Raw genomic sequence first — 25,905 nt, forward strand, 5'->3', positions numbered from 1 at the left:
TTTGTGGTACTCATCAATCGGCTCCCAAGATGAAGTGGTTACTCAGAAGAGCTGGTTTCTATTGGCCCACCATGCTGTCCGATTGTTTTAGATACTATAAAGGGTGTGAAGAATTTCAGCGATTTGGTGATTTGCAATTGGTGCCTGCTGCATTGATGCATCCTATTATTAAACCATGGCCGTTCCGAGGTTGGGGGTTGGATTTTATTGGACAAATTAATCATCCATCTTCAAAGGGGCATCGCTTCGTGTTAGTTGCTACATATTATTTTACTAAGTGGACCGAAGCAGTTCTTTTCAAGAATATGACACATAGAGAGGTAATTGAGTTTATTACTGAGCATATTATTCATAGATTCGGCATTCCACAAATTTTGACAACGGATCAAGGTCCTTCATTTATATCAAAAGAGGTGTGTGACTTTGCAGAATCTTATAAGATTAAGTTGCTCAATTCATCTCCATACTATGCTCAGGCCAATGGGCAGGCCGAGTCTAGTAATAAGATTTTGATCAAACTTATCAAGAAGAAGATAGAAGAAAATCCTAAGAGGTGGCATGAAGTGTTATCCGAAGCATTGTGGGCTCATCGTATATCTAGACATGGTTCTACTAAGGTTACTCCTTTTGATCTTGTGTATGGTCAAGAGGCTGTTTTACCCGTTGAGGTAAATCTGGACGCATATAGGTTGGCAAAGCAAAATGACCTTTCCGCTGTTGATTACCATGATTTGATGATGGATAATATTGATGAGGTGACTGATAAGTATTTGAAGGCTTTGAAGGAGATTGAGAAAGACAAGCTTCGGGTGGCCAGAGCTTACAACAAAAAGGTAAAACTTAAATCTTTTCAGGTTGGGGATCTGGTTTGGAAGACAATTTTGCCTCTTGGGATGAAAAGCAACAAGTTTGGCAAATGGTCGCCAAGTTGGGAGGGTCCATACAAGATTATCAAAGTTATCTCCAGAAATTCGTATATGGTGGAGACGGTGCAAGGTGAACGTCTACCCAGGGCTATCAATGGGAGATACTTGAAGAAATTCTATCCTAGCGTATGGCAAAGTGCGTGAAGACGAAGACGGCCGGTATAGGATATCGCCCTTAGTTTTATTTTTTAGACTTGTATGCTCTGTGTAAAACATGTACATCAGGATAGTTCTTGCTTTTTAGCTTGTGAAACTCACCAAAAAGCAGGGGGGCATATGTTGACAGCCAAATTTGGCACCTGCTGAGGTCGACCGGTCGGGCCGACCGGTCTGACCGGTCTGGTCTGTACAGTCCGAGTAGAATTAGGGTTTTTGTAAAGAGTCCTCATGTAATCCTACTCGTGAAGGGGTACGTCTTCCCCGGCCTATAAATATAAAGGCTAAGGCTGATTGAGATTATTCCCAATCGAATCAATACAAAAAATCGCATTACTTTTATCTCTCAAACCCTAGCCTTTTCCAACCCTAGATTGCTTTCTTCCTTCGTCCCGGCGACATTTGCAGACATTCTAAGTGGCCTGCCGACCTTAGAGCAACCCTACGATCACGAGCTCCGACGGGGTCCCTCCCGAGCTCGCTGTTCTAGGTCTTCGCGAGTTCCCTGCCTGCACCGGTCAGACCGGTCGGCGAAACCGGTCAGACCGGCCCGCCCAGGGTTTTCGCTGTGTTGATCGTTTTGACGATCGTCGCGCGTTCTAGCGCATTTGAGTGCGTTGGCGCAAATCTGTGTCAACACCTTCATGTGTCCATTTTTTTTTGATAGCCCATGCCTCTCTTATTCTTTTTTTTAACAAAAACTGGAGAGAGACCAACACATATTGTGGAGCATTTATTTTGTGGAATGAGTGGATGGTACAATGCTAACTTCTCAAAGAAGCATAGCAAGGGGGTATATGGTGTGCATGTGAATCTTGATCATGAAAGCATGAAAAGAAATCTCTTAAGGGTTACAACAATTTGACAAAGCTCAATGCAAAAACAAGCAGCATATGTGTATATGGTTTTCAAGAAGTATCACTATATGGCTTTGGTAGGATTTTGGCATATCAAAGAGGAGCTTTGCAAAGGTTTTACAAATTTTCAAATAAATTTCCCAAGCACTTAAACAAAAAAGAGCGAAGATCATATCATTCAAACCATATCTCAAACATCAACTACTTAGATAAGCATGTTTTCCTAATAATTTTTTGTTCACAAGCATCAAGGTGATAAGCATGGAATAAAACATATGCAAGCCAACCATAGGAAACATGTAGAGTAGGTGCAACACACTGATTCACTTTGAGTTTGATTTTAGTGAGTCAGATTTAAAAGAAATCATTCAAACTCATGAATCAAAGAGAGTTGAGAGGTAGAGGATGCACATACTATCGCTCTTTAAGAAGGTAGGGATCAAGGTAGTGGTGATTCAGCCAAACCACTAGGTGGCTGACTGAATTTGGTGTCCTTGCCTTGCCTCTTGTCATGTTGGTGCAGACGATATTGTGCGATGCATCTGTGGGAGATCTCGAATGTGTATGACAATGATGATCTTGAGAGATCTCCCCCACACTTGTACTTGTACCTAGTGCTATATTCAACGAGATAGTGGAAACAAAATAATGGCTTTGCTGGTTTTAAGAACCAGGGAGCTCGAGAATTTATTCAAACTAAACTTTACTCTCACCATGAGACTTACTCTAGCTATCCTCGGGTGACCTCCCGGCAGGGCTTTGTTTAATGTGAAAAGCAGGACATTGAGAGTACTTACCATGACGTTTTGTTGATGGGAACTCAATATTGCCACCAAGGCAACTCCTCTCATATTTTTTTTGAATTTTATATATTTTTTTAAGGAGCAAGATGCGAGGACTAGCACCAATTCAAAGACAAGATATGGATTGAGAAAGAACTTCCTTTGGGTCACTCACATACCTCCCCCACACTTGGAGTTTGCAGAACTTCAAGTGTATGGAGTTCAAGTTTCCTTCTATAGTTGTTCTTTCATCAAGGCATATCGAGGGGTTGTAGTTGGTGTAGCTCTCATGTTCGTAGGTGTTACTTGTCCGTCATTCTTCTTGATCTTCCCCTGGAAAGGTTAGCGACCAAAAATACCCAAAGGAAAAATACATCCTAGAACATGCTCTTGCTTTTATTGAAGGGAAATAAATAAATGATAATCCGGTCTATCTCTGGCAGTGCTTTGTTTTTATGGTCATAAGCTCGACCATGAGAACATCCTCTTGCAGCTATTGTTGATGATGTGTTCCCCTTTTCATCACCAATTGTTGATGTGTCATGAAGGTTTAGCTACAAGGTTAGCACCACAGAGCATCCACGAAATTTGCAATGTTTACGGTAAACATATGCATCTACAACTAGCCTTCTAAAGGTTTTGCAAGAGAGGACCTTAAGGCAGTTATAGTCCTCGTGTGTGCTCTAGGCACAATCCGTGCCTGACTCTGGAGAGGTATTCAAAGAGCATGGTTTTTGAGGTATCACTAGGATGAAGCTCCCATGCTCATATATGGAATCCTTTTCTATGGACTCCAGAGTCGGCGTCTCATAACATTCCGTGGCCCGTCGGTTCTTCATGTCAAGAGATTCATCGTGGGAAATCATAGTTGAATCTCGATCGTGATCGAGAACAACTTCCTTGGGGCCAGAGGAAAGAGGCTCAAACTTGCTCAAGAGGGATAATGATCGTTCATCTTCACAAAAGCGAAGGATTTCTTCTGAGTTGTTCTCTTCGGAAGTGGTAGATTTTGCAACCTCGAAGAGAATGGACTCAGATGGTATGAACGGAGATTCATGCATCATTTCCTTGAGAGGGTTTGGCTCGGGAAAATGCTTCGCCATAGAATTTTCTAAGCAAGAGACAGTGGCAGAAACGGTTTTCCTAAGCTTTTTATCTAGACTCCCTTGAGATGTGAAAAGTTTTTCAAATAGAGAGCCTAGGAGCAGATCAAAATCAAGGATATCAAAGATATGGAAATCTAAGTTGACCTCAATTTTGTCTATTATGAGCGGCATGGCACTTGCAACCCCCTGACATTTAAGGATGTGTCCTGAGGGACAACTCTTTAAGAGTGTGTTTGATGGTCTTAGCGTAACATTGCCAAAAAGTGTGTACGCTAAGTGCCATGGCAAACCATTAACCTCCATGATGGGGTTAATGTGGGCTTCTATGGTGGTTCCCCTTATTGAGCAAGGAGTGATCGTGGAGGGTGAGCTAATCCAAATTGATTCAGAAAAGCGTTTCTCTCCATCTGACCAATCCTCCTTCATGTCTTCCTCAAGAGGTGCTTCATTACGGGGACCAGGAGGAGAAGGAGGTGCCGTTGGCCTAAGGGGAGGTTCTGTCAAGGAATTTTGAGATTGATCCGCATGGACAAAAGAAAGTTCCTCCCCAACTTGGGCATTTATGAGATTCGAGGTGTATTTATGGGTTCCAGACGGATCATCCTCGAATTGGGAATGGAACTTTGGGGGTCGAATTTCTTCTTCCTCCGATGTTCTTGGTTCGGGTGAGGGTTCTACAGCTGAATCTGAGGATATGGGAGATGAAGGATTGGGTTCAGCTGCTAGAAGATCCTCATGGGTCAACTCACACTCCTCTTGGAGAGGATCAAACTCGGCTGACAAGGAGGTATACTAGGCAATATAATCTAGGATTTTATTAACCTCAGCCGGGAACTTATGGAGGTCTACTCCTCCAGTGATGGAGTTGAGATAATCGGCGGATTCCTTATCAAGTCTCTTCCTAAATTTCCAAAGGACTAAAGGACTGAGTGTCGACATGGTGGGGTCGGACTTCACTAGGAGCGAAAATCTGGTCCAGGCCGCGCCTAAAGTTTCCTTCTCATTCTGCTGAAAGAAGACGATAGAGAATCTCGTCTTCAAGGAGTCCCAGCTGCCCTTTCTGGTATATGTATAAGACGTGTACCATTGCTCTGCCCTCCCTTTAAGATAGAAGGGAAACAACATCCACCAGAGGACATCTTGTTTCATGCTTGCAGAGGTAAAGCATGAACAAAGCTGCTCGAACTCCCGCATATGGTGGTCTGGGTTCTCGCTACTTAACCCAGAAAAGGGAAACTCCCGAACCATAGCGATAAGGTCAGGACAAGGTTCATAGCCAGATGTGGAAGAGGATGGTGGCTCATTGAACTTGCCCCTTGGGGTAGAGAGGCTATGAAAGGATGGCTTCTCCATGGGTAGCGGGGGTAAAGATAGCAGAAAGAAAATTAAAAATGATACAGGATAAATCCCGTGGGGTAGAGAAGCTTTTAAAGGATAGCTCCTCTATGGGTAGCGGGGGTTAAGGTAGAAGGAAAGAAAAGAAAAAGATACGAGGACGACTAGGTTCGAAGAAAGATACAGCAACCGTTCCCCGGCAATGGCGTCAGAAAGCTTGTTGGGTATTCTAGCGTCACGAATAAATCCGCAAGCGCACGGATACCGTTGTAGCTTTCACCTCAGAGTATTCCAAGGGTTATCGAATCCACAGGGAACGTGTGTGCACTAACTCCTATTCTAGTCGGTCCAAGGACACACCAAGATAGGTATAAGCAAAGAGATGATTTCTAAGATAGTGCTACTACTGAGTTAAAGGTCGATCTCTCGGGCACAATACTCGCTTCGGGCACCAGCTTACAACTGGTCTGCCAGTTGACTCCGGCCAACAGCTCTACTCTATATTCGAACGTGGAGGATTACGAAGGACTAATAGGGCTGTCACCACCTACAGCCTACCTCTAACAAACCATGGGATATAAGGCAAATGAAGGATAACCCTTAGCCTAGACACCATACCTATGCTACTGATTACTACTGCAGTCTAACTACGTATGACGTCCCGAAGCTAACTACAACACTCTGTATGAATACAGAGCGATGAATCCGCGAGTAAGAGAATTGATCTCACTCAACTACAAGCACTACTAGCATCTACTATACTAAGTAAAATACTAGAGATAGGAACCACGAATACTTACTAAATACTAAAGAATGTAGCAGCATCCGTATAGGTACAAGCTGGGATAGAGTGCCGACACCCCGGCACTTCTCCCGAACTACTCCCTCACTCTCGTATAGGTACAATTTAGAGAAGAGCGCCGAAGACCGGCGCCCCTCCTGAGTACCTCTACCCTCTCCCTACTCTAAGACAACTCTAAACCAAGAGAAGGCTTGAGAGAGCACTTGGATGAATGTGTTGATTCTTACCCCCTCCTCTCATATATATAGGGGGGTGCCATGATCTCTTCAGCCCCGAGATTGGGCCCCTTCCTCCTGGAACCGACCTTGGCATCGAATGAGGAGTTGACACATGGAAGGGAGAGGACCAGAGGTGCCGACCTTTGGTCGGCCGACCATGTAGGTCGGTCGACCAGAAAAGGTGGCCAAACAGCCCAATTCTTGGTCTAGACACTGCTAGGTGGGCCCCCATATTATGTATGTGGGTCTTGGCTCGTCTTGAGGCGGTTTGGTAGCTCTGGTGGGCCCGTGGATCCTCGTGAATGAGTCTAATTCGTTGAGAGGGTGTTGCCACAGATTGATGATGTGTCACCTTGCTTGTGGGTTGCATTCCTTCTCATGTGAGGCTATCTAGTGGGCCATTTGATCCTTGTACGTAGTTGCGCATTTCGCCTTGATCTGCGGAGTGTGTTTCCCTGCTCATGAAGTGAGTTTTCTCTGTTAATTCACCTGCATACACATATTTACCAACACTCATGAAAATGGTCAGTAATAAATCCCTACCACTAGGTTGATGCTCACATTTTATGTATTTATGCAGGAGTTGACGGCCTAAAATTGGTACTTAGTAGCCGTCAACAACGGATACCGCTGTAGCTTTCACCCAAGAGTATTCCAGGGTATCGTATCCACTGGGGTACGTGAGTACACTATCTACAGGTTCAGATAGTCCAAGGACACACACATTGGTGTGGGAAGGATAGGACAGAGAGGACTTCCTTTAGAATCTATGTTTAGAAGAAGAGATCACGTCACCGTTATACTTCGAGCTACTGGTTTCGACCGGTTTATACAAGCCGATAGTTCCAATAATATGTGCTCTATCCGATATCCGAACATGGAGGATTACTAGGGCTCGAACAGGGCTGTCACCATCTGCCGGCTACCTCTACAAACCGTGGGACTATCAGACAACAGAGTGGTATAGTCCAGCTTAGACACCACGTCTACGCTATTCCTTACTAACTCTAGAGGCTATCAGGGTTATCCTTTTCTATCCGGAGCCCAACTCTAGAGTCAAATGCTACTCTCTAAGCATACACTCATGTAATATAAGGCAGAGATAATAACTTGCGATCTAATCTCTAATTCTAAATAAGAAGGTCTCAAACACTTACAACCGAATAAGCATCCGTCAAGGTACAAGCGAAGAAGAGCGCCGACAAGCCCGGCACATCCCCCGACTCCTCCTCACTCTCTTGTAGAGGTACTAATTGGAGAAGTGCGCCATTACCGGCGCCCCTCCTGAGTACCTCTACTCCTAAACTCCCTAAGAAAACTCTCACTCAAGTGAGAACTCAAGAGAAGAGATGGTGTGGTGTGTTCTAATTCTCACCCGCTCCCCTTGTATTTATAGGAGGGAGCCACCCCGGGAATGAAGCCAAACCGCCATAGGTAGCCAACCACGCTTCACCACATGTCACTGAGAGGCGGTGGGGCTCATGGGCCGCCACCACTTGCTCAGCCGACCTAGCTGGTTGGCCGACCGTGGGCTGGCCCTGTTTGCCCCGGTCTTTGGTCAGAAGACTGCTAGGTGGGCCCCCAAGTGATATATATGGGTATGGGCTTGTCTTGAGTCAGTATTGGTGCTCTGGTGGGCCCGTAGATCCCCGTGAACGTGTCTGATTCGTCGACAGCGACGTATCACCTTGCTCATGGGCTGCATTCTCTTCTCATTTCCAAGCATATGCAACCTGCACATAAATGTACATCAACACTTTGTGGAACTCGTTAGTAATAACTCCTATCACTAGTGTTGACGCTCGTCTTTCATACACTCATGCAGGAGCTGATAGCTTGTTCTGATGGTCGGGTTTCTATCTTGATGCTTGACGCCTATTTTGCCTGCATTTCTGCCCGAATTCCGATATAGCAATATTTCTAAGAGGAAACATGGAATTGGCTCTTTCTGGATAACATCAGTAGGTATGAGATTTTATTCTCATGATTTTAGACTTAAGATGATGCCTGAAATGAGTCGTTAGTGAGCGTCAACAATAGATTTACATGTGTTACATTATTTTTGCATATATCTAACACTTGCTTACTTTTTTCATGGATTCTCGTTAATTGCAGGACCATCCCCCAAGGAACTATGGGATACTTCATGAGAAACAACTTCTAGAAGTAGTCGCCGATTTATGCCGTTTCATCATGTATGAAGTGATCAACTCGAGGGGAACATTTTATGATAAACACAGTTGGTCGGTACAAAGCTTTTTTTGTAGTAGTGATATGAGCACTAACCTTTTTGTATCATACCTTGTAACAATAATTCTGAAAATTCTACTTTTCAGAAAAAAATTATAATTTTTCCACTCATCAGGAATGCCTCCTGAGACCAAAGTTGTGAAGGCAGCTAAGCCTATGCTAGAGTCACATAAACAGAAAAAAAGACAAGAGCATGCTCCACACAAATTGATGCACATAGCTGCATTTCAAATAGCATTTGCAGCATCTGCTGGCAGAACCACGCTTGTGATGTTGTTCCTAATGACAAGTACAAAATTTTGTATTGAGGGCCCCATCAAGAAGAAAGAGGAGTATATATGTTCAGGATTATACATGAAGCTACATGTAAATTCTTCTCCTAGATCCTCATTCGGGTTTCACCCAAAGTTGGTCGGTACTACACTGCTATCTGTCTATTCCGTTTTATCCTAATGCCTACGGAGGGTACTCGTACAATTTTAGAATACTATAATTGCTGCACTTCACTTTTTGTGCCTCTACAACAAAATCCACTGCCTTGTACCACACAATACTTAATTGAATAATTTTCTGTTCAAACCAGTAACAACATTTTCCTATAGTATCTCTAAATTTTGGTAATTACCAAGAGTAGTTGTAAAGTTTGCATAGACATATCTTTTTAGCAGAATTATGGTCCCATCTACTATGTAAGCTATATTTATCCAATCTCCATCTTATGTATTAAACAAACACACTACAATGCTCTGCAAACGTGCCACTATAAGATAATATTTATATGAGCTACATAATAAAAGATAAAGCACAACAAAATGAGATTCCCCTAAGCACTACAATGCTCTCCATCTAAATGAAGACAGAGGTGAAATGAGTTTTATGGTGATGAAGTCGTGTGTACACGGTTACCTAAACAGGTTGTGTCTTGCATGTAACCTGGGAAACAACAATAGGTGAAACTATGCATTGAGAGAGGGATGTTTCATCATAATTTCTAACAGTTTTAGATGATGTGTCACTCTATGTAATTGTGTCCATTAAACTTTCACTGAAATTGATCTTATTGTATAGTATGCTGAACTGGCTCACTCGAAGCCAGGCGTGGTAAAGCTGCGCCAGCTTTTCTAGTGTATCCACTAAATCCAAAAAGCCTTTGATGTTCTCGTTCAGCTCCAAAGTCAGGCCCCGTTTAGTTATCTATAGTATCCATCACATCGAATCTTTCGACACATGCATGAAGCATTAAATGTAGTTGAAAAAATAACTAATTACACAGTCTAACTGATTAGCACAAGATGAATCTTTTAAACCTAATTAATTTATAATTTAACATTATTTGTCAAGTAATAATGAAACGTTTATATTAATTTTTCGCCAACTTTTTGCAAACTGGCCTCATTCCTCCAATGTCCATTGCCCAAGTCCCGACCCGTTCGAAAAAAAAAGGCCCAATCGTCCTACCCGACAATGGAGGCGCTCGTGGTGCGGCGGCTTGGTGACCCCACGGTGGCCCCCGGCGAGGAGTCCTCCCCTTTCGCCGGCGTCTTCGGGGGCCACCCGGTGCCGGAGCTCTCATCGCCGACGGCCGTCCGGGTGCGCGTCGCGGCGACCAGCCTCAACTTCGCCACGTTCCTCCAAGTGCAGGGCAAGTACCAGGAGCGGCCTCCGCTGCCGTTCGTGCCCGGCTCCGACTACGCCGGCGTCATCGACGCTGTCGGGCCTGGGGTCCGAGGCCTACACCCCGGCGACCGCGTCTGCTCCTTCGCAGGTCTCGGGTCCTTCGCCGACTTCATCGTCGCCGAGGAGAAGCAGCTGTAAGTTTTTGTTTCTGCTGATTTCGTTTGGTTTGTTGCTGTTTGATGTTGCGGTGGTTCGATCGGACGCTTGATTTTTCTGAGCGTCTCGAGGTATATAGTTTCCTTCCCCCTACTTTCTTGGAAAATTAGGTGCTGAAAGGGGATCTCAGGAGTATAAACAATACATTGTTTTACTGAAACGAGTTAATGTCCTGGTACTTTGTGTGGTTGGTGCCGTAAGTGGCGGGCTAAACTGAGGCCGTGTTTAGATGCACCGTGTAAAGTTTTTGAAATAGAATCTTTGGACATTTGAAGTATTAAACATAGACTAATTACAAAACTAATTATAGAACTTGTCTGTAAACTACGAGACAAATTTATTAAGACTAATTAATCCGTCAATAGCACATGTTTATTGTAGCTTTCCTGTAGCAATTTATTGTCTAATTATGGCCTAATTAGGCTCATTAGATTCATCACGTAATTTACAAGCAAACTATGGAATTAATTTTTTATTTTGTCTAGATTTAATACTCCATTCATGTGCCGCAAGATAGTTTTGGAATTTTGAATTTTGCATCTAAGCAAGGCCTAAATATGAATCTGTTGGGTTCATAGTCCAAAAATGGATTTTTGTTTGATAGTATTATTTGTGTTAGCTTGGTCCTTGCATTGCAATTGTATCACTGAATGTCAGGGTTTTCATTGTTGTGTTGTAGATGCTAGGCACCTACAAATAACATTTTTTTTCGGTGTATGCAGTGCAGGCACCATACCCTTGAGAACCTTGTAGGTTACTGTGCCTGCTGTATTGCCTTTTTGTGTTGATTTATTCCTGTAAATTAGAAAGCAAGTGCTATATTTTCCAATGTATATGAGGTCACCATGTTAGTGCTGTTTGATGTAAAATGCATACTTTCTTGTCTGTTTCTTCTAGTGCACCAGTTGAATTGTTGAGTCTTTCACCAGTCACCTTGGTTAAACATTGACTTTGTTGTGATTCTAACAAATTAGATGCTGCTAATCTTGTAGTGGAGGTCTGCTGTTCCCTATTTGTTTTCATGTTTAATTTCAGTTCAAAACTTCCAGCATCTGAACCATATCACAAGGACACTCCTGTTAACCCACACATTCACATCAAGGATAGAGCTTGTATCTTTCTTTTTCATCAAACATGCTGAAGAGCTCCGTGTCATTGTATTAATAGAAGAATAGTGTCATACAAGGGCAGACACCCCCTCACTAAAGTACTATTAAAGATTTAGGTGGGTCAAATTGGGTTGATGCAGTGCCACCCAAAACAGCTCTCCTGCATATTCAAGGAAAAAAATCCCCCCCCCCCCCCCGCCCTCAAAGAAAAACACACCGTAGTCAGGCGGTTGATTGCAAAATATCCCCATACATGACCTAGAAATCTGGAACGGTGAAGAACTCAAACCAACAACTCCACGAAACCATGACTGCCTTGAATTGCCACAGCTGAAAGCAGGTGAACACTTCGACCATTTGTGCCAACATGGCATAGCTGGAGATGCGTTTCTGCTTTTGCTGGAGGCATATCACTGCCATGTACACCAGTGGCCAGCGCTGCCCAGCCCTCGCCGGTCAAGATCTTCGTGCCCCAAGAAATTATGCCGTATTTGCACCATTGGAGAAGCTAGCACATGATCTTCTCTTTGTCACAAGCATTTTGTCAAACAGTTACAGCCAGTTTGGTTTGGCGGGAAACATCTCTCCCTCCCTCTGGAAACAGCTCGTCCTCGAGCTGGAAAGAAGGATGAGCTGAGCGGAATGAATCGACCTGCTCCCCGGTTGCGTCGGCTTCTGAAGGCCTGTCCATTTGATGAGAACATGCCAGGCACTGTGGCGAAGTTGGTAGTGGAGGACGTGTTCTGGAGCATGAAGTAGATGCCCATGTTGCAGTGGAGGTAGAGCTGGTGCCGTGGATGGTGGCTCGCCGACGAACGGCTTTAGCACTCCGACGTGAAACACGTCATCGATGTGTGCACCATCCGGAAGCTTGAGCTTGTAAGCAACATCACCATCTTTTCAAGTATCTGATATGGTCCTGTGAACCTTGGGCTGAGTTTCCCTTTTGCTCCCGGAAGAAGTGATTGTGTTGAACGATTGAGGATTCACAACCAGACCCAGTCGCCAATGTTGAACTCCATATGACAATGATTGTCATCATAATGCTTTTTTGCATACTGTTGTGCTTGCAGGAGTCTCTCATGAACATCATTGAGGAAAGCATCCCTCTCTTGCTTTAATCCATCAACTGTTGCTGTATAAGGTGTCTTGGCTGTACGGGGAATGAGTGGAGGAGGAGAGCGACCATAAACCACTTGAAATGGAGTTGTGCGCAGGGCCGAATGATAATATGTGTTGTAACAAAATTCTGCCCATGGTCCAGTCGAGCCATGCACGAGGTATGTCCCCAGTTATGTAGCGGAGATACATAGCAATAGTCTTGTTCACTGCCTCTGACTGGCCGTCAGTTTGCGGATGGAATGCCGTACTCATATGCAGCTTGACCCCAGCCAATTTGAATATATCTCGCCACACATGACCAGTAAAAATAGGATCACGATCACTTACTATTGAAGCTGGGAAACCATGTAATCTGACTATTTCTGAGAAGAACGTCTTGGCAACTGATGATGACGTATAAGGATGTCCCAAAGGTATGAACGAGCATACTTTGAAAAGCGATCTATGACGGTGAGGATCACACTCTTACCATGGACTTTCGGGAGAGCTTCAATAGAGTCCAATGAGATATCTTGCCATATGGTTGATGGGACATCAAGTGGTTGAAGAAGACCTGCGGGATGGCAGTTTTCAGTCTTGTTTCGTTGACAAGGGGCACAGGTGCAAACAAAATGACGAACAATTTGTCGTAATGGTATCACGAATTTGTCGAAGCGCATCATTGGTTTGAAGTTCCTATCGTAGGTCTTGATGAAGCTAGAACGTCGGCGATGAGATCATTGCTAGACCTAGGTCAGTCTGATCACGTCGTGATAGAGCATCAGCATCTGTACTCAGATGTCCCGGGCGGCATTCGACAGTGTAATCAAAACCAAAGAGTTTACTAATCCATTGATGTTGTGGTATTGTAGATAGTCTTTGTTCAAGATTATACATCAAGGCAAAATGATCTGTCCTAACGATAAACTTTCGGCCCCAGAGATATGGTCTCCAATGTCGCACTGCTTGAACTAGACCAATTAGTTCTCTCCCATATGCTGCAACTTTCATATGGCGTGCAGAAAAAGGCTTGCTAAAGAAAGCTAGGGGCCAGCACCTTGATGGAGTACCGCACCAAAACCAGTACCCGACGCATCACAATCCACAAGGAATGATTGACTGAAGTTTGGCAAGTGAAGCACAGGTGCTGCGGAAAGGGCCTCCTTAAGAGCTTGAAGGCTATTGTAGCTGCATCTGACTAGTGAAAACAGTCCTTGCGAAGAAGTTGTGTGAGTGGAGCAGCTATGGTTCCAAAATCCTTGATGAAACGGCGATAGTAGCCGGCTAGACCCAAAAATTCTCTCAGTTCCTGAGCTGATTGAGGTTGTGGCCAAGTAGTGATTGCTGAAATTTATTAGTATCCATAGCAACTCCATCGGCTGATATAGTATGGCCAAGATATTGCACTGAGCTTGTGCCAAATTCACATTTAGATTTCTTCACATGAAGTTTATTTGCACGCAAAACTGAAAGTACAACGCGCAAATGTTGTAGATGTTCAGACCAAGAATTACTGTAAATCAATATGTCATCGAAGAAGACCAAGACACATTTGCGTAGGAAAGGCTTCAACACCGAATTCATGAGGTTCTGAAACGTGCTTGGTGCATTTGTTAGACCGAAGGGCATTACCAAAAATTCAAAATGACCTTGATGTGTTCAAAATGCTGTTTTCTCAATGTCATTTGGATGTACTCGAATTTGGTGGTAGCCAGCCTGTAGGTCGAGTTTATTGAAGAATTTAGCTCCATGTAACTTGTCAATGAGTTCTTCTACAATAGGGAATTTATCCTTCACTGTAATTGAGTTGAGTGCTCGGTAGTCAACACAAAATCTCCATGACCCATCATGCTTCTTGACAAGGAGGACACCGTGACTCGAGCAGAAGGTGAAGTGCTTGGCCTGCCTTGCTCCAACATAGTTGCACATTGTGACTCGAGCTCATCTTTCTGAATTTTTGGATATCTGTAAGGGCGAACTGCTGCAGGGGGTGCATCAGGGAGCAAGTGGATCCTGTGGTCACAAGAACGCTGGGGTGGCAGACCGGTTGGGGGCTCAAACGCATCTGAATATGATTCCATGAGGCGGTCCAATAAGCTTGTTTCTGATTTTTGGATCGAATTCAGGCTGCTTGTGAATGGAATATCCCAGCGTGATGATCCAACGCTCTTCCATAATACCCTTTTGCCCAAGTGCCAAAATACTATGCTCCCCTGTTCTTTGGCAAAACTTGCGTGCCAAAGAACGCCCCTTTGGACCAAAATTGTCTAAGGGCGATGATTACTAATACATCGGTCCTTTTTTGTGCTAAGGACGATAAAAATTATCGGCAATGACTTGCTTTACTTCAAGTTGATGATGAAACAACTCGCTTCGGCCGCCAAACTTTCTTTGTGACTACTGATTTTGTTGGCTTGACCTGCACTTGTTGCTCCATCGACTCTTGTTTGCGCAAACGTTGCAACCTCTTTTTTGGTGAGCTAAGCCTGAGGGACACCACCTCAGCTGTAAGTACTTTGAATTTTTCTTTACATCCTTCTCACCCTCCTTGCTGCAATTAAGATCCTTTTCGACCAAATTATTGCTAATCTGTCTTTGGGAGATACAACTTGGATATACAGAATGATATTGAATATAATATGGTTGCATATACATCTTACTATAATCTTAAGGTGCATAATAACAAGGATACAACCAAAACCATGGAGTAACCGGCTCTGAATGTGGCATACCAACACCATTACCTTGATATGGGCGAAAATCCGGTTGCTCACAAGTTCTTGTCTTTACATACTTGGCTTTATTGGGTCGTACCTTCTGCTTCTAGGCAGGTCCCTCCTTCTCATACTTGGCCAAGAACTCTTCGAAGCTTGATCTTGTTTTATTTTGAACTGTGGAGGAATTGCCAGATTTGCTGGGCTTACCGGTCAGACCGGTCTGGACACCGGTCAGACCGCTCGACGAAACGGTCTGGCCGGTCAGTTTGCTACCATTCTTCTTTTCTTTGACTTGCCTCCCGAGTGTTGAAGTCCTTGTTGCAGCTTGGGAAGTCTTGTTCTGCAACGTCTTCTTCTCAGGCCTCTCTTCTCCAATGATCACATTTTTCCCTTTTCAATACTTTTGGATTTACTAAGTGTGTGAACGGAAAAAGGATTTTGATTAACTTGCATCGCAGGAACAACTAATTGTCCTTCATTTGTGGCCGATTGTATTTGTCTACGAAGAACATTGCAATCATTGGTAGCACGAGAAAAAGTATTGTGTAACTTACAATAAGCGCGCCGCTTCAAATCATCCATTTATGGAATAGTGTGAGAGAACTTAATGTTCCCAAGCTTTGCTAACTCATCAAAAATTCTATCACACTTAGACACATCAAAAGTAAATTTAACTTAATCTTGAAGATTTTTAGGAATCGGCTTCAAAGAAGCACAAGTGCTTCGTTTATCGCTAGATGCATACAAATTCAGCAGCATAAACCTCACTATTCTCATCGTCTGAAGAATCACAATGTAACACATGCATACCAAGACGATCAGATTTAAATTTAGACTCTTTACTTTGGCTTTGTTGAGCCAAAGCCCTTTGCAACACTTGGTTAATGTTTCAGAACTCATAACCTTTTAATTTTTTTTAATATGAGATCAGAGCTAATTCGGCAAGATCCTTTTCAGAAATAACCAAGCTATAACATCGGTTTTTTGTATCTCTACATCTTCTAACATACTCAGCAACAGACTCGTCATGCTTCTGCTTAACTGATGTTAAATGACATAGCCTCAATTCATTATCACCATTGTAAAAATGTTCATGAAATTTGTGCTCTAATTGAGACCATGTTTGTATAGAATTAGGAGCTAATGCTGAAAATTATGAAAAAAACAGTACCAGATAATGACAAAGGGAACATTCTAATTTTTAAATGATCAAGACTACCATAAATTCCCATCTGTGCATTAAACTGACTAACATGCTCTCATGTAGTTCTACTATCCTCCCCAGTGAATTTAATAAATTCTGGCACCTTAAAATTTTGAGGATATGAAATAGAATCAAAATTCTCAGGATAAGGCCTTTGACAAACAAGAGTTTTGTCCTTAAGTTCTACGCCGAAAGTTTCTTTAAACATAATAGCCAAATTTTTCTTATGTTTCTCAAGTATTTGATTAAAATAAGAATCATTTGTCTTTTGCATATTAGCCCTAGAATTATTCGGCATATGTGGTGCATGGTTTGGTTGTGTATACGATATTTGCTGCAAATGACCATTATTTGGCACTTCACCGTATGAAAAACCTGAACTCTGAGGAGGCATAGTGTATGAATTATTCACTCGGCTAAGCCAGCCGAAGCATGAGGTACACTAGCAATTGGTTCAAGAGAAGCTGGGCATGCAACTAAAGCCCCGGAACCGGTCTGATCGGTTGGGATCAGTCTTCCATGACTGGTCTGACTGGTTTGCGAAACCGGTTTGACCGCTCCATTCTTGCGGTACTGATCTGGGCTTCTCTGACCACTATAGTAATTCGTCGGCATGCCATATTGAGGTGCAGGTGTTGCCGACAGCTCAGGAGGCATTATGTTGAAAAGCATCAACATTAGATCTAGAAGCACTACCATCATCAGTCAAAGGTTGCTTTCCTAATGATTTATCAATCATGTTTTGAACATAAGCAAGCATTTTTTCTTGACTACTTACCAGCAATTGACTAACTTGCTCTAAAGTAACAGATGATGTTGCAGCACTTACATTGTTGTTTGACTTGGCCTGCTCTTCCTCATCTGAAAGAATGACCACCTCCTTGTCCTTGGAGACATCACTCTTCCGATTCTTGGAGAAGTGGGACAAGTACCATTGACGCTTCTCTTCAATTTCTTTAGCTTTGCGTCGTATGCTCTCCTCTTCACAATCCTTGATGAAGGCTTCATAGGCTTGACAATCTTCAGCCGACAACTCATCGGCAGTTGGCCTAACGATGTTGCTAGCATCAACTTCACCGGGACTTGTTATCTTCACTATGGTAGTAGACTGGAATAGATTAGATCGGCTTTACAACCAAGATCTATCTTTCCTAGCGAAGTCGCCAAAATATGTTGGCGCACAATCCGGGCCAACACACGATCGCACTAGCGCGTGCGACGTGAGGAGGAGCTTGATGCAGCACCTCCTGCACAGACCGGTCAGAGTAACTGGTCAGATCGGTTCGCCGGGGTTGACCAGCGAATCTGACGAATACTTGCCCGAGAGGGACCCCGTCAGGGCAAGTGCATGCGGGGTTGTTCTAGGGTCGGCAGGCCACCTAGAACGCCTTCAGACGTCGCGGAGACGAAGGAAGAACAACAGATATGGGGTAGGAGGAGCTAGGGTTTGGAGAATAGTAGAATACAAAAAAGTAATGTGAAGTAATGAAGAGTAATGTATTGATATGTTTTTTGATCGATTGGATGTCCTCAATCGGCTGTGACCCTTTATATTTATAGGGTGGGATGGACTTATCCCGCAAGAAATCCTTTTACAGATCTAAATCTATGAAAATTACTAGTACTCGGACTCTGCATGGACCGATCAGACCGGTCAGACCCACCGGTCAGATTGGTCGGCTCCTGCCAGCATCTAGACCGGTCAGATCGCCTGGACATGCTGGTCTGTTTAGGTTGCTCCCAATTTTAGTCGTCAACACAATGATTATAAACGCGCCTTTTACAATAGAAAGAAAACTCAAACTCTAAGAAAGAGGCTTAATTAGCGGTTAAGCAGGTCAGACCATTAGCTCCTGCCGTACACCACAACTGGGTTTCCTCTCAAGCAAAGGTCAGCCCCATAGCTACACTTGGGGAAACTCCATTAAAGACACAATCATTACATTGTCTCCAATCGATCCAGGCACCCATCCCCACATCTCCGCTAACTGAATTCTCAGTGTCCATCCAACAATCATCAAAGGAACAATCAGTAGGCTGTGGGAGCAAGAGCGGCAATGTTAGAAAGTAGACCCATCCGGCGGTGGATCTCGGTGTGAGCGGCGAACGTATGGCGATGGTGCGGCGACACGGCTCGACCTCATGACCCCCGATGGCGCGGCAGCTCAGCGCCGCCACATACTTCCTCCGCTGCAGTGCTACCGCGGCCAAGGCAGCGGTGGTGGCGGCGCAGGAGGAGAGGCGCGGCGCTGGGCCAGATGCGCGGGAGGGGGCGATGAGCAGGTGCTGAATATTTTCGTCTCCTTTGTCACATAAAGGCCATCTCTCTGGATAAGGGAGACCACATTGAGCGAAGTGATCAGTGTCCAACAACACTTGTGAGAAGCCAGTCACATGAAAAAATGACAGTTTTTTTTTGGGGGGGGGGGTGGGGGTAGCCCAAGGTTTCCCTATGCGTTCATATGGTCCAAAAAATGTAGCACTATGAAAAAGAGCATCATAGGCAGACTTAGCTCTGTAGTGACCTGATGTAGATAGCCTCCATAAATCCATATATGTTTATCAGCAGTGCTTTGATGTGTTCCACATCAAAAAGAATATCCCAAAGACCAAGATACTTCACCATAGTTCTTATCTTAGTCATACCTAATATGCATAACATAGTACATTACAGTACATAGCATTAACAGTTCAAAAATGAATTACTGCAATCATATCTGTGGGATGTAAATGTATGTGTCATTTATGTATTAATTTTTTAGTACTCATCTAAGATCTGCTGCTAATTCAGTATCATGTTTTTGGGAATCAGATTTTTAGTGCCTGATGGATGCGATCTGGTCGCTGCTGGGGCTTTACCTGTTGCATTTGGCACATCACATTTGGCCCTTGTTCATAGAGCTCAGCTGAAGGCCGGCCAGGTCTCCTTTCTTCCATGTGATGTGATATCTTTTTGTTTCTCAAATATGCAAGAGAGTTGCATTAAGAATAAGAAAAAGTACACAGAGTAAATGTGATGTGGCATATGTTTTGAGATATGTGATGTGATATCTTTTGGGCATTTTAATATTATTAATTCTTAGCTTTACACATCTCACAATGTTTTACTAGATTAAATTTCCCTTCTACTGTCCATGTTGTCGTAGACCAACATTTGGATCACAGGGCTATAGGTTTGTGTATTTTTTATGGTTATTCGGTGAATTCTGTAGAGACCAGAATAACAGATTAGTCAAGGTGTTGAGTTTCGTTGTGTAGACTTGAAGTTATATATGCAGTATGCATCTATATCATCACAATTCCATTTTGCTTTCTATAAATATAGTTCATGTGCTATTAAATTATTTATATATGATGTTATTATATCTTTTGGTACGATTGGTAGAAATCACTAGGGTTTTTTCTCCTGTACAGTGGCGGATCCAGGCCTGGTACAAATCAGCTTATAATAGTTTCCAATCAGCCTTAATATTTCAATTTAAGATTGTTTTACATTGGACCAGCCATGGCCCAGCTGTGATTTTGCATCCGCCCCTGCTTCTGTAGTTAAGGAAATAATGCCTTCCACATCACCTAATATTAGCTGATAAGAATACGATGGTTGGTTGTGATGATTACTGCATCACTGTGTATTGCTTGTCTTAACACTTATTAAACATGTAAATACCCTTGATAGATTTAATTTAATAATTGAAATGCATATGCATCTATGTGACTTTGTGCCCTAGTACTTTGTTGCTTCTCATTTGGTTGTAATTTCAGGTGCTACTTGTTCTTGGTGCTGCTGGTGGTGTCGGGGTATCTGCTGTGCAAATAGGAAAAGTTTGTGGTGCTGTCGTTATTGCTGTTGCTAGGTGATTGCCACAAGATATAACTATTTCACAGTTTGGAACTTTTTTGTGGCCATTTAGGTTTTGGTGTGGTGTCTAACTATACCTAATCTTTGACTCTAGGGGGATTGAGAAATTGCAATATCTCAAGTCCATAGGAGCTGATCATGTAATTGACTCAAGCAAGGATAATGTTGTAGGAAGTGCCAAGTCCTTCTTAAAGGCTAGAGGCCTGAAAGGTGCTGATGTTTTATATGATCCTGTTGGGGGGAAGCTTACTCAAGATAGCCTGAAACTTCTCAATTGGGGTGCGCACATTCTGGTCATTGGATTTGCCAGTGGTGATGTACCAGTTATTCGAGCGAATATTGCTCTTGTTAAGGTGAGCTTATGCGTAAAAATATCAAGAATGTTGTTTTTCAGGCTATCTCTATACTGTAATTTGGCTTTCAGCACTTCTGTTATGTGCCCTGTTTAAGACTTTAAGTTCACCACATTCTTAGAACGTAATGATTCTGATATGCATCTCTAAAATTTGTATTTTTCTTCGTCAATCTTTTCTTGTTAAAATCAATAGTGGTTTCTGAATATTGGACTTACTACAAGATTACATTTGAGTTATTTGAAAACTAGTTGTGTAGTCAGCGTCAAACTTAAACTAATGTTGGTTGCACCAGAATGATTGTAGAACTTAAACTAATGCTGGTTATTTGAAAACTAGTTGTGTAATCAGTGGTAAACTAATTCTGGTGTCTACAGAATTCATAAGTTATTCTGTGAATTATGTAGACACGAGAATTCAGTTACTTTGAAGACACAAGTGTTAAGAGTATATGAGTCAAGGGTAGTTTAGTCTTTTCCTATTGTCTAGGGTTTGGGTGCTCATGTACTATATATATATCCCCATTTGGGGCTGGTTAATCCATCCTATATTTCAGCCTCCATTCTTAATCGTAACATGGAATCAGAGCTCCAGGTTGTGTAGATCCGGCGCCGCCACCCTTCGTCATCCCGCTGCGCTGCCCCTGGGAGCTTCGTCTTGCTCCTGGGGCGGCATCTTCCTCCAGCCCCAAACCCATTTCTCTTGTTTTTTTTAGTAGTTGAGTCGCAGCAGCTGCTGTCCGCCTGTCGCGGAGAAGTCGCCGTCCATCCTCAACCTCCAGCTACCGCCGGACCTCGATTCGTCATCCCCGGGCGCAGATCGAACGCCGCCGGGCCTTGATTTGGCTTTCCCGGCCGCAGATCGAGGGTGCCCAGTCGTCGCCGGCCCTCCCCCGCGGCATAGCAGCAGCAGCACATCTTCCCGCGGAGCCGTCCGTCCGCTCCTCTGCTCCGCATCGTCGTCAGCCCATCGCGCGGATCCGGCCGTCTTCATCCTCGCGGTCGGCACAGCCCGTCACTGCTGCCGTCCGCCGTCTACTCGGCCCGTCGCGGCCGTTCTTGCACGGCCCGTCGCCATGCACGCGGCCCGTAGCGTCGCAGCCGCCCATCGCGGCCTGTCGTGGCCTCCTCTGCTGCTGCTCGTCGGCTGTCGCGGCCTCCTGCGCCGCCGTCGCGGCCTCCTTCTGCGCCGCTGTCGTGGAGCTGTCCGCGCCGCCCGCGCGCGTCCGTCCGGCCGTCCGCTCCGTCCATGCCGTCCCTGCTCGTCCGCTCTGTCCGTGAGAGGGGGAGCTGCACATCGCAGCTCGTCTTCCTCTCCCCGTTGCGGCTCGTCCCGGCGTGGATCCACGGCGCCGCTGCCGGCTGCCCGCCCGTCGCGAATCAGCTTGTTGCGGCCATCTCCTGCCGCCCGTGGCAGCAGCACGTCCTCTGCTGCGTCCGGCCGTCGCGGCTGCCCGCCCGTCTCTTGCGTGCTGCATCTTCCTGCTGGCTGTCTCTTGTGTGCTGCTGCTGCCCGCCTGGGTCTTCTTCCTTGCCTCCCGTTGGGGCTTTTGCAGTGCGGACAGGGGGTGTTTGTGCAGCTCTGTGCTGCACGTCTCTGTTTTGCATCACCTTGTATTCTTGTGTTGGCCAATTGCTTCTAGTTCATCTCCATATTTTGTCCTGCTGCTGCCATATCGCTGCTGCTTGCTGCTTCCTGCTAGTATCTGCTATATTAGAGTCTTTTGTCTCATGTCCAGCTAGCATCTCCGTCGTCCCAATTCCAGTGTGTCCACCAATGCTAGTGTCTATCCAAGTCCAATTGCATACATCCAGTTCGTCAATGCCGTGTGAGTCCACAAATTCATTGTCAGATCAGTCAATCTTTTTTTTATGGTTAGCTGAGTCCCGTCGATTTAGCTAATCTCGTCATCATCATTGTGGTGCGGCAATGCCCTCTTGGTCCCTTTCAGAGCCGTTTTGCTCCACGTCATGATCAATGGCCGTCTATTTGTCATCACATTCCTGTCTCACCACTTGCCGTCTTGCAGTGGTGCTTTCTATCTTTGGCTGGTTTGACACATCTCACTATTCTTTCAAGTTCAAAGTCTCCAAAACAAGATTCATGTTTGAAGAGTTGACGTACTGGTTTGTGAAGACTTGTGGCATTTGCTGAAGTACGGTTGTGAAGGCAATACCCTCTTGTGGAGGAGCATTTTCTACATCGACGAGTTCAAGAGTTGCACGTTTTGGTGACATCTTTGATTTCGGACTTTGGATGTATCAATTTCATGTTTATGTTTGAGTCTAGTGCTTATGTTTAGTCTAGTGCTTAGTATCAACTCTCCAAATGCAATGACATTGCATTCACGTTGCATTTGAGAGGGGATGTTAGAGTATATGAGTCAAGGGTAGTTTAGTCTTTTCCTATTGTCTAGGGTTTGGGTGCTCATGTACTATATATATCCCCATTTGGGGCTGGTTAATCCATCCTATATTTCAGCCTCCATTCTTAATCGTAACAAGTACTGAATTTGAAGTTGGTGTAAGGGGAAATTGGTACTGCTGAAGAAAAGTGCTCAATATAGCAGCGAAGGGAAACTTCTGAAATAAGGATACTTGCTGATGATACAATTATTTTATTCACAAATTATGTGTATTAAAATTACTGACTCATTCCTCCAAAAGAAGAAACAACTGATTTATTTGGGGTCTGCTGCTTCAGAACTGGACAATTCATGGTCTGTACTGGGGAAGCTACTTAACTCATGAGCCACGAGTGCTTATTGACTCCCTCAATGAACTCTTGTTATGGCTCTCAAAGGGTCTGATAACAGTTCAAATTTCACACCGCTACAGGCTTGCTGAGGTAAGCAACATTGATCAGTTATCGTCTTTAGTTCGTTCTCTGTTGTTAGTTACTCGGGTATCATGTTTTTTTTTCTTGAGTCAAAATTTCTCTTGATCATGTTTTTTCTTGAGTCAAAATGCTCTTTCATTACTCCTATTAATGAGGCAATGCTATGCAGCTGGAGTATACTATCTACTATCTAGACAACAGCTCTTCTCCATTTGAATGAATAACTGTTCTATTAAATTGCTTCAAACTAAATTTCACTGAATTTACGTTAATCATCTAGAATAAAAGAATGTGTTTTAAGTCATTCTGTTGGAGTGCAGAGTACATGGCCCATCATACTTAGCAATGATTATTATGCATGTGTTCAGTATCTAAAATGGATTATGGTTGAGCTTTGGAATTGTTAGGAATATTGTTTAGCCGGTATAGCTGGCCCTGTAGATGGTTTGGCCTAGTGCCTGAACCACCAGCGCCCATCACGCCCAGGCCCAGCCAGCGGCATCCTCTCCTGATCCTTGTTTCCATAGTCAAGAGACAGATTGCCCTAGGACTGGTTTGTCTATATATGTAATTGGTATTCCATCAATTCAATCTATTGACTACGCATGATTATTTCCACTAACACGCCCAGGCCCAACCAGCCGGCTAAACAATATTGCTAACAGGAACGTCTGTAATCTGACTGAGCCAATTCTATCCTGGGGTGTAACTTTCCACAGGCCCATCTCGCTTTTGCTGCCCTAAGAGATAGGAAGGCAGTTGGCAAGGTCATGATTGTAATGGGCTCGTCAGCAAAATCAAGGCTCTGATATCCTTCCGAAATGCTTCTGTACAACATGAGACATCTATTGTGCATCTCTTATATGAATTGTAAGACACAGGATTATCTGAGACTGTAGTAGTTTCCCTGTCCAAAATGTTTGTGAACAAAATCGACAAAAGCAATCCTAGAAATAAACAGTTTATCTGCAGATACATCTGATGGGAAATACCTATATGATGCCAGTGTTGTGAGTAGTGGCAGGTAAAATGAATACAATCTGAATAATCAGCATCTAGGTTACAGCTGGAGAGGAAAGTACACATTTTACCATGTAATATCTCTCATTTCTGTTATATTGCATGCCTCTTGTTGTTGGTCATGGATGTCCCATTGCCATCTAGGTTACAGCTGGAGAGGAAAGTACACATGTTACCATGTATTATCTTTCTCATTTCTGTTATATTGCATGCCTCTTGTTGTTGGTCATGGATGTCCCATTGCCCTTCTGAGTTCTGGTAATATGGACACATGCTGTTTTATGCTTATGTTCAATCATGTGTCGTGAGCCCAAGCAGGGGCTGCCAGCTTCACGAACTTGCTTATTAGCTTAATCATATATCATTTCATGGCTGAATAAGACAGAAATCAAGTATCCTAAACTCCTAATGAACTTGTTGGAAGTACAAGTGAATTGTCCACCTCTTCCCATGAGCTTCTTCTCATGAGCTTAAGCTTTGGGGTTGAATTAGTTGGTGCACTCTTTCTTCTAGATTATTGGAGTGAATATTTCTCAAATCAAGATTATATATGTACATAGAATTTTCTTCCAGCAATCCACTGTTCTACAGCGAATGTTGTTGGGATCTAAGTTGCGAAGCTTGAACAGAAGGAAAATAGGAATGCCAATAGGAAGGACGAGTCAAGGGAACAATAGTAAATAGCACTATATTCTAAAGAATCAATCCCTTATCGAAGGTGATAAGAAGTTTGCGTTTTCATCCTTAACTGAAGCCTTGCATTTGTTTTGTAGATATGGCTAACATTAAGCGTGGGACACTTCGTGCAGAGTATTGCTCTGGAGTCGAAGGTTCCTCTCGGTTGCAGGAGCAGCAACATAGCAACGTAGCCTGCCGCAGTCTGACGATGGGCTATTAGAGTTTTCGGCCAATGTGTCTGATCTGATGGTGACTGAGAAACGAAAAGGTTGTAAGTTAGGGGCATCGCATTGCGAGCCGTAATTCCTCCATGCTTCTGGCAGTTTGGACATCTCCATATGAAGTCTTTGGTGTCTTCATACATTGATGGCCAAAAGGATCCAGTTTGCCAGATTTTCGCTTAGGTGCGAGACACACCATAGTGACCTCCATATAGTGCTGCATGACATTTTCCTATAATCTTGCGTCGTTCTGTCGTAGGTACACATCGTCTGAGTAACTCATCTGCACACACTCGGTAAAGATATGGTGCATCCCACAAGTGGCGTCTGCTCTCATAACTCAACTTCTTTTTGCTCTCCCCTGGGGGTACATACCTTGAAACCATAAAGTTTACGATGTTCGCGTACCAGGTGTGCGAAGTTGTTACCTTGAGGAGCATATCATCCTATAGGAAGTCATTTATCGGTGGTTCCGATGTGTTAGAGATGCTCATGTGCGATAAATGATCTGCCACTGAATTCTCTACTCCCTTTTTGTCC

At 43.9% G+C, this 25,905-nt stretch overlaps 1 protein-coding gene across 4 annotated transcripts; it reads left to right on the top strand.

Annotated features, from left to right (window-relative positions):
* Positions 1-9,821: 9,821 nt before the first annotated feature.
* LOC120699168 (quinone oxidoreductase-like protein 2 homolog) lies at positions 9,822-24,695 on the top strand. 4 transcript variants are annotated; one of them, XM_039983057.1, is made up of 6 exons: positions 9,822-10,243; positions 19,209-19,317; positions 20,159-20,250; positions 20,350-20,608; positions 23,312-23,455; positions 24,166-24,695. In XM_039983057.1, exons 1-6 carry the CDS (start codon positions 9,897-9,899, stop codon positions 24,253-24,255), a joined length of 1,041 nt encoding a protein of 346 aa, XP_039838991.1. In that variant the 5' UTR covers positions 9,822-9,896; the 3' UTR covers positions 24,256-24,695. The 4 variants fall into 4 exon arrangements, with proteins under 4 accessions (XP_039838991.1, XP_039838993.1, XP_039838994.1 ...); XM_039983059.1 differs by having other exon boundaries at positions 24,078-24,592; XM_039983060.1 differs by having other exon boundaries at positions 24,112-24,592.
* Positions 24,696-25,905: the final 1,210 nt, after the last annotated feature.

The sequence above is a fragment of the Panicum virgatum genome, chromosome 3K (genome assembly GCF_016808335.1).
Source record: "Panicum virgatum strain AP13 chromosome 3K, P.virgatum_v5, whole genome shotgun sequence".
NCBI lineage: Eukaryota > Viridiplantae > Streptophyta > Magnoliopsida > Poales > Poaceae > Panicum > Panicum virgatum.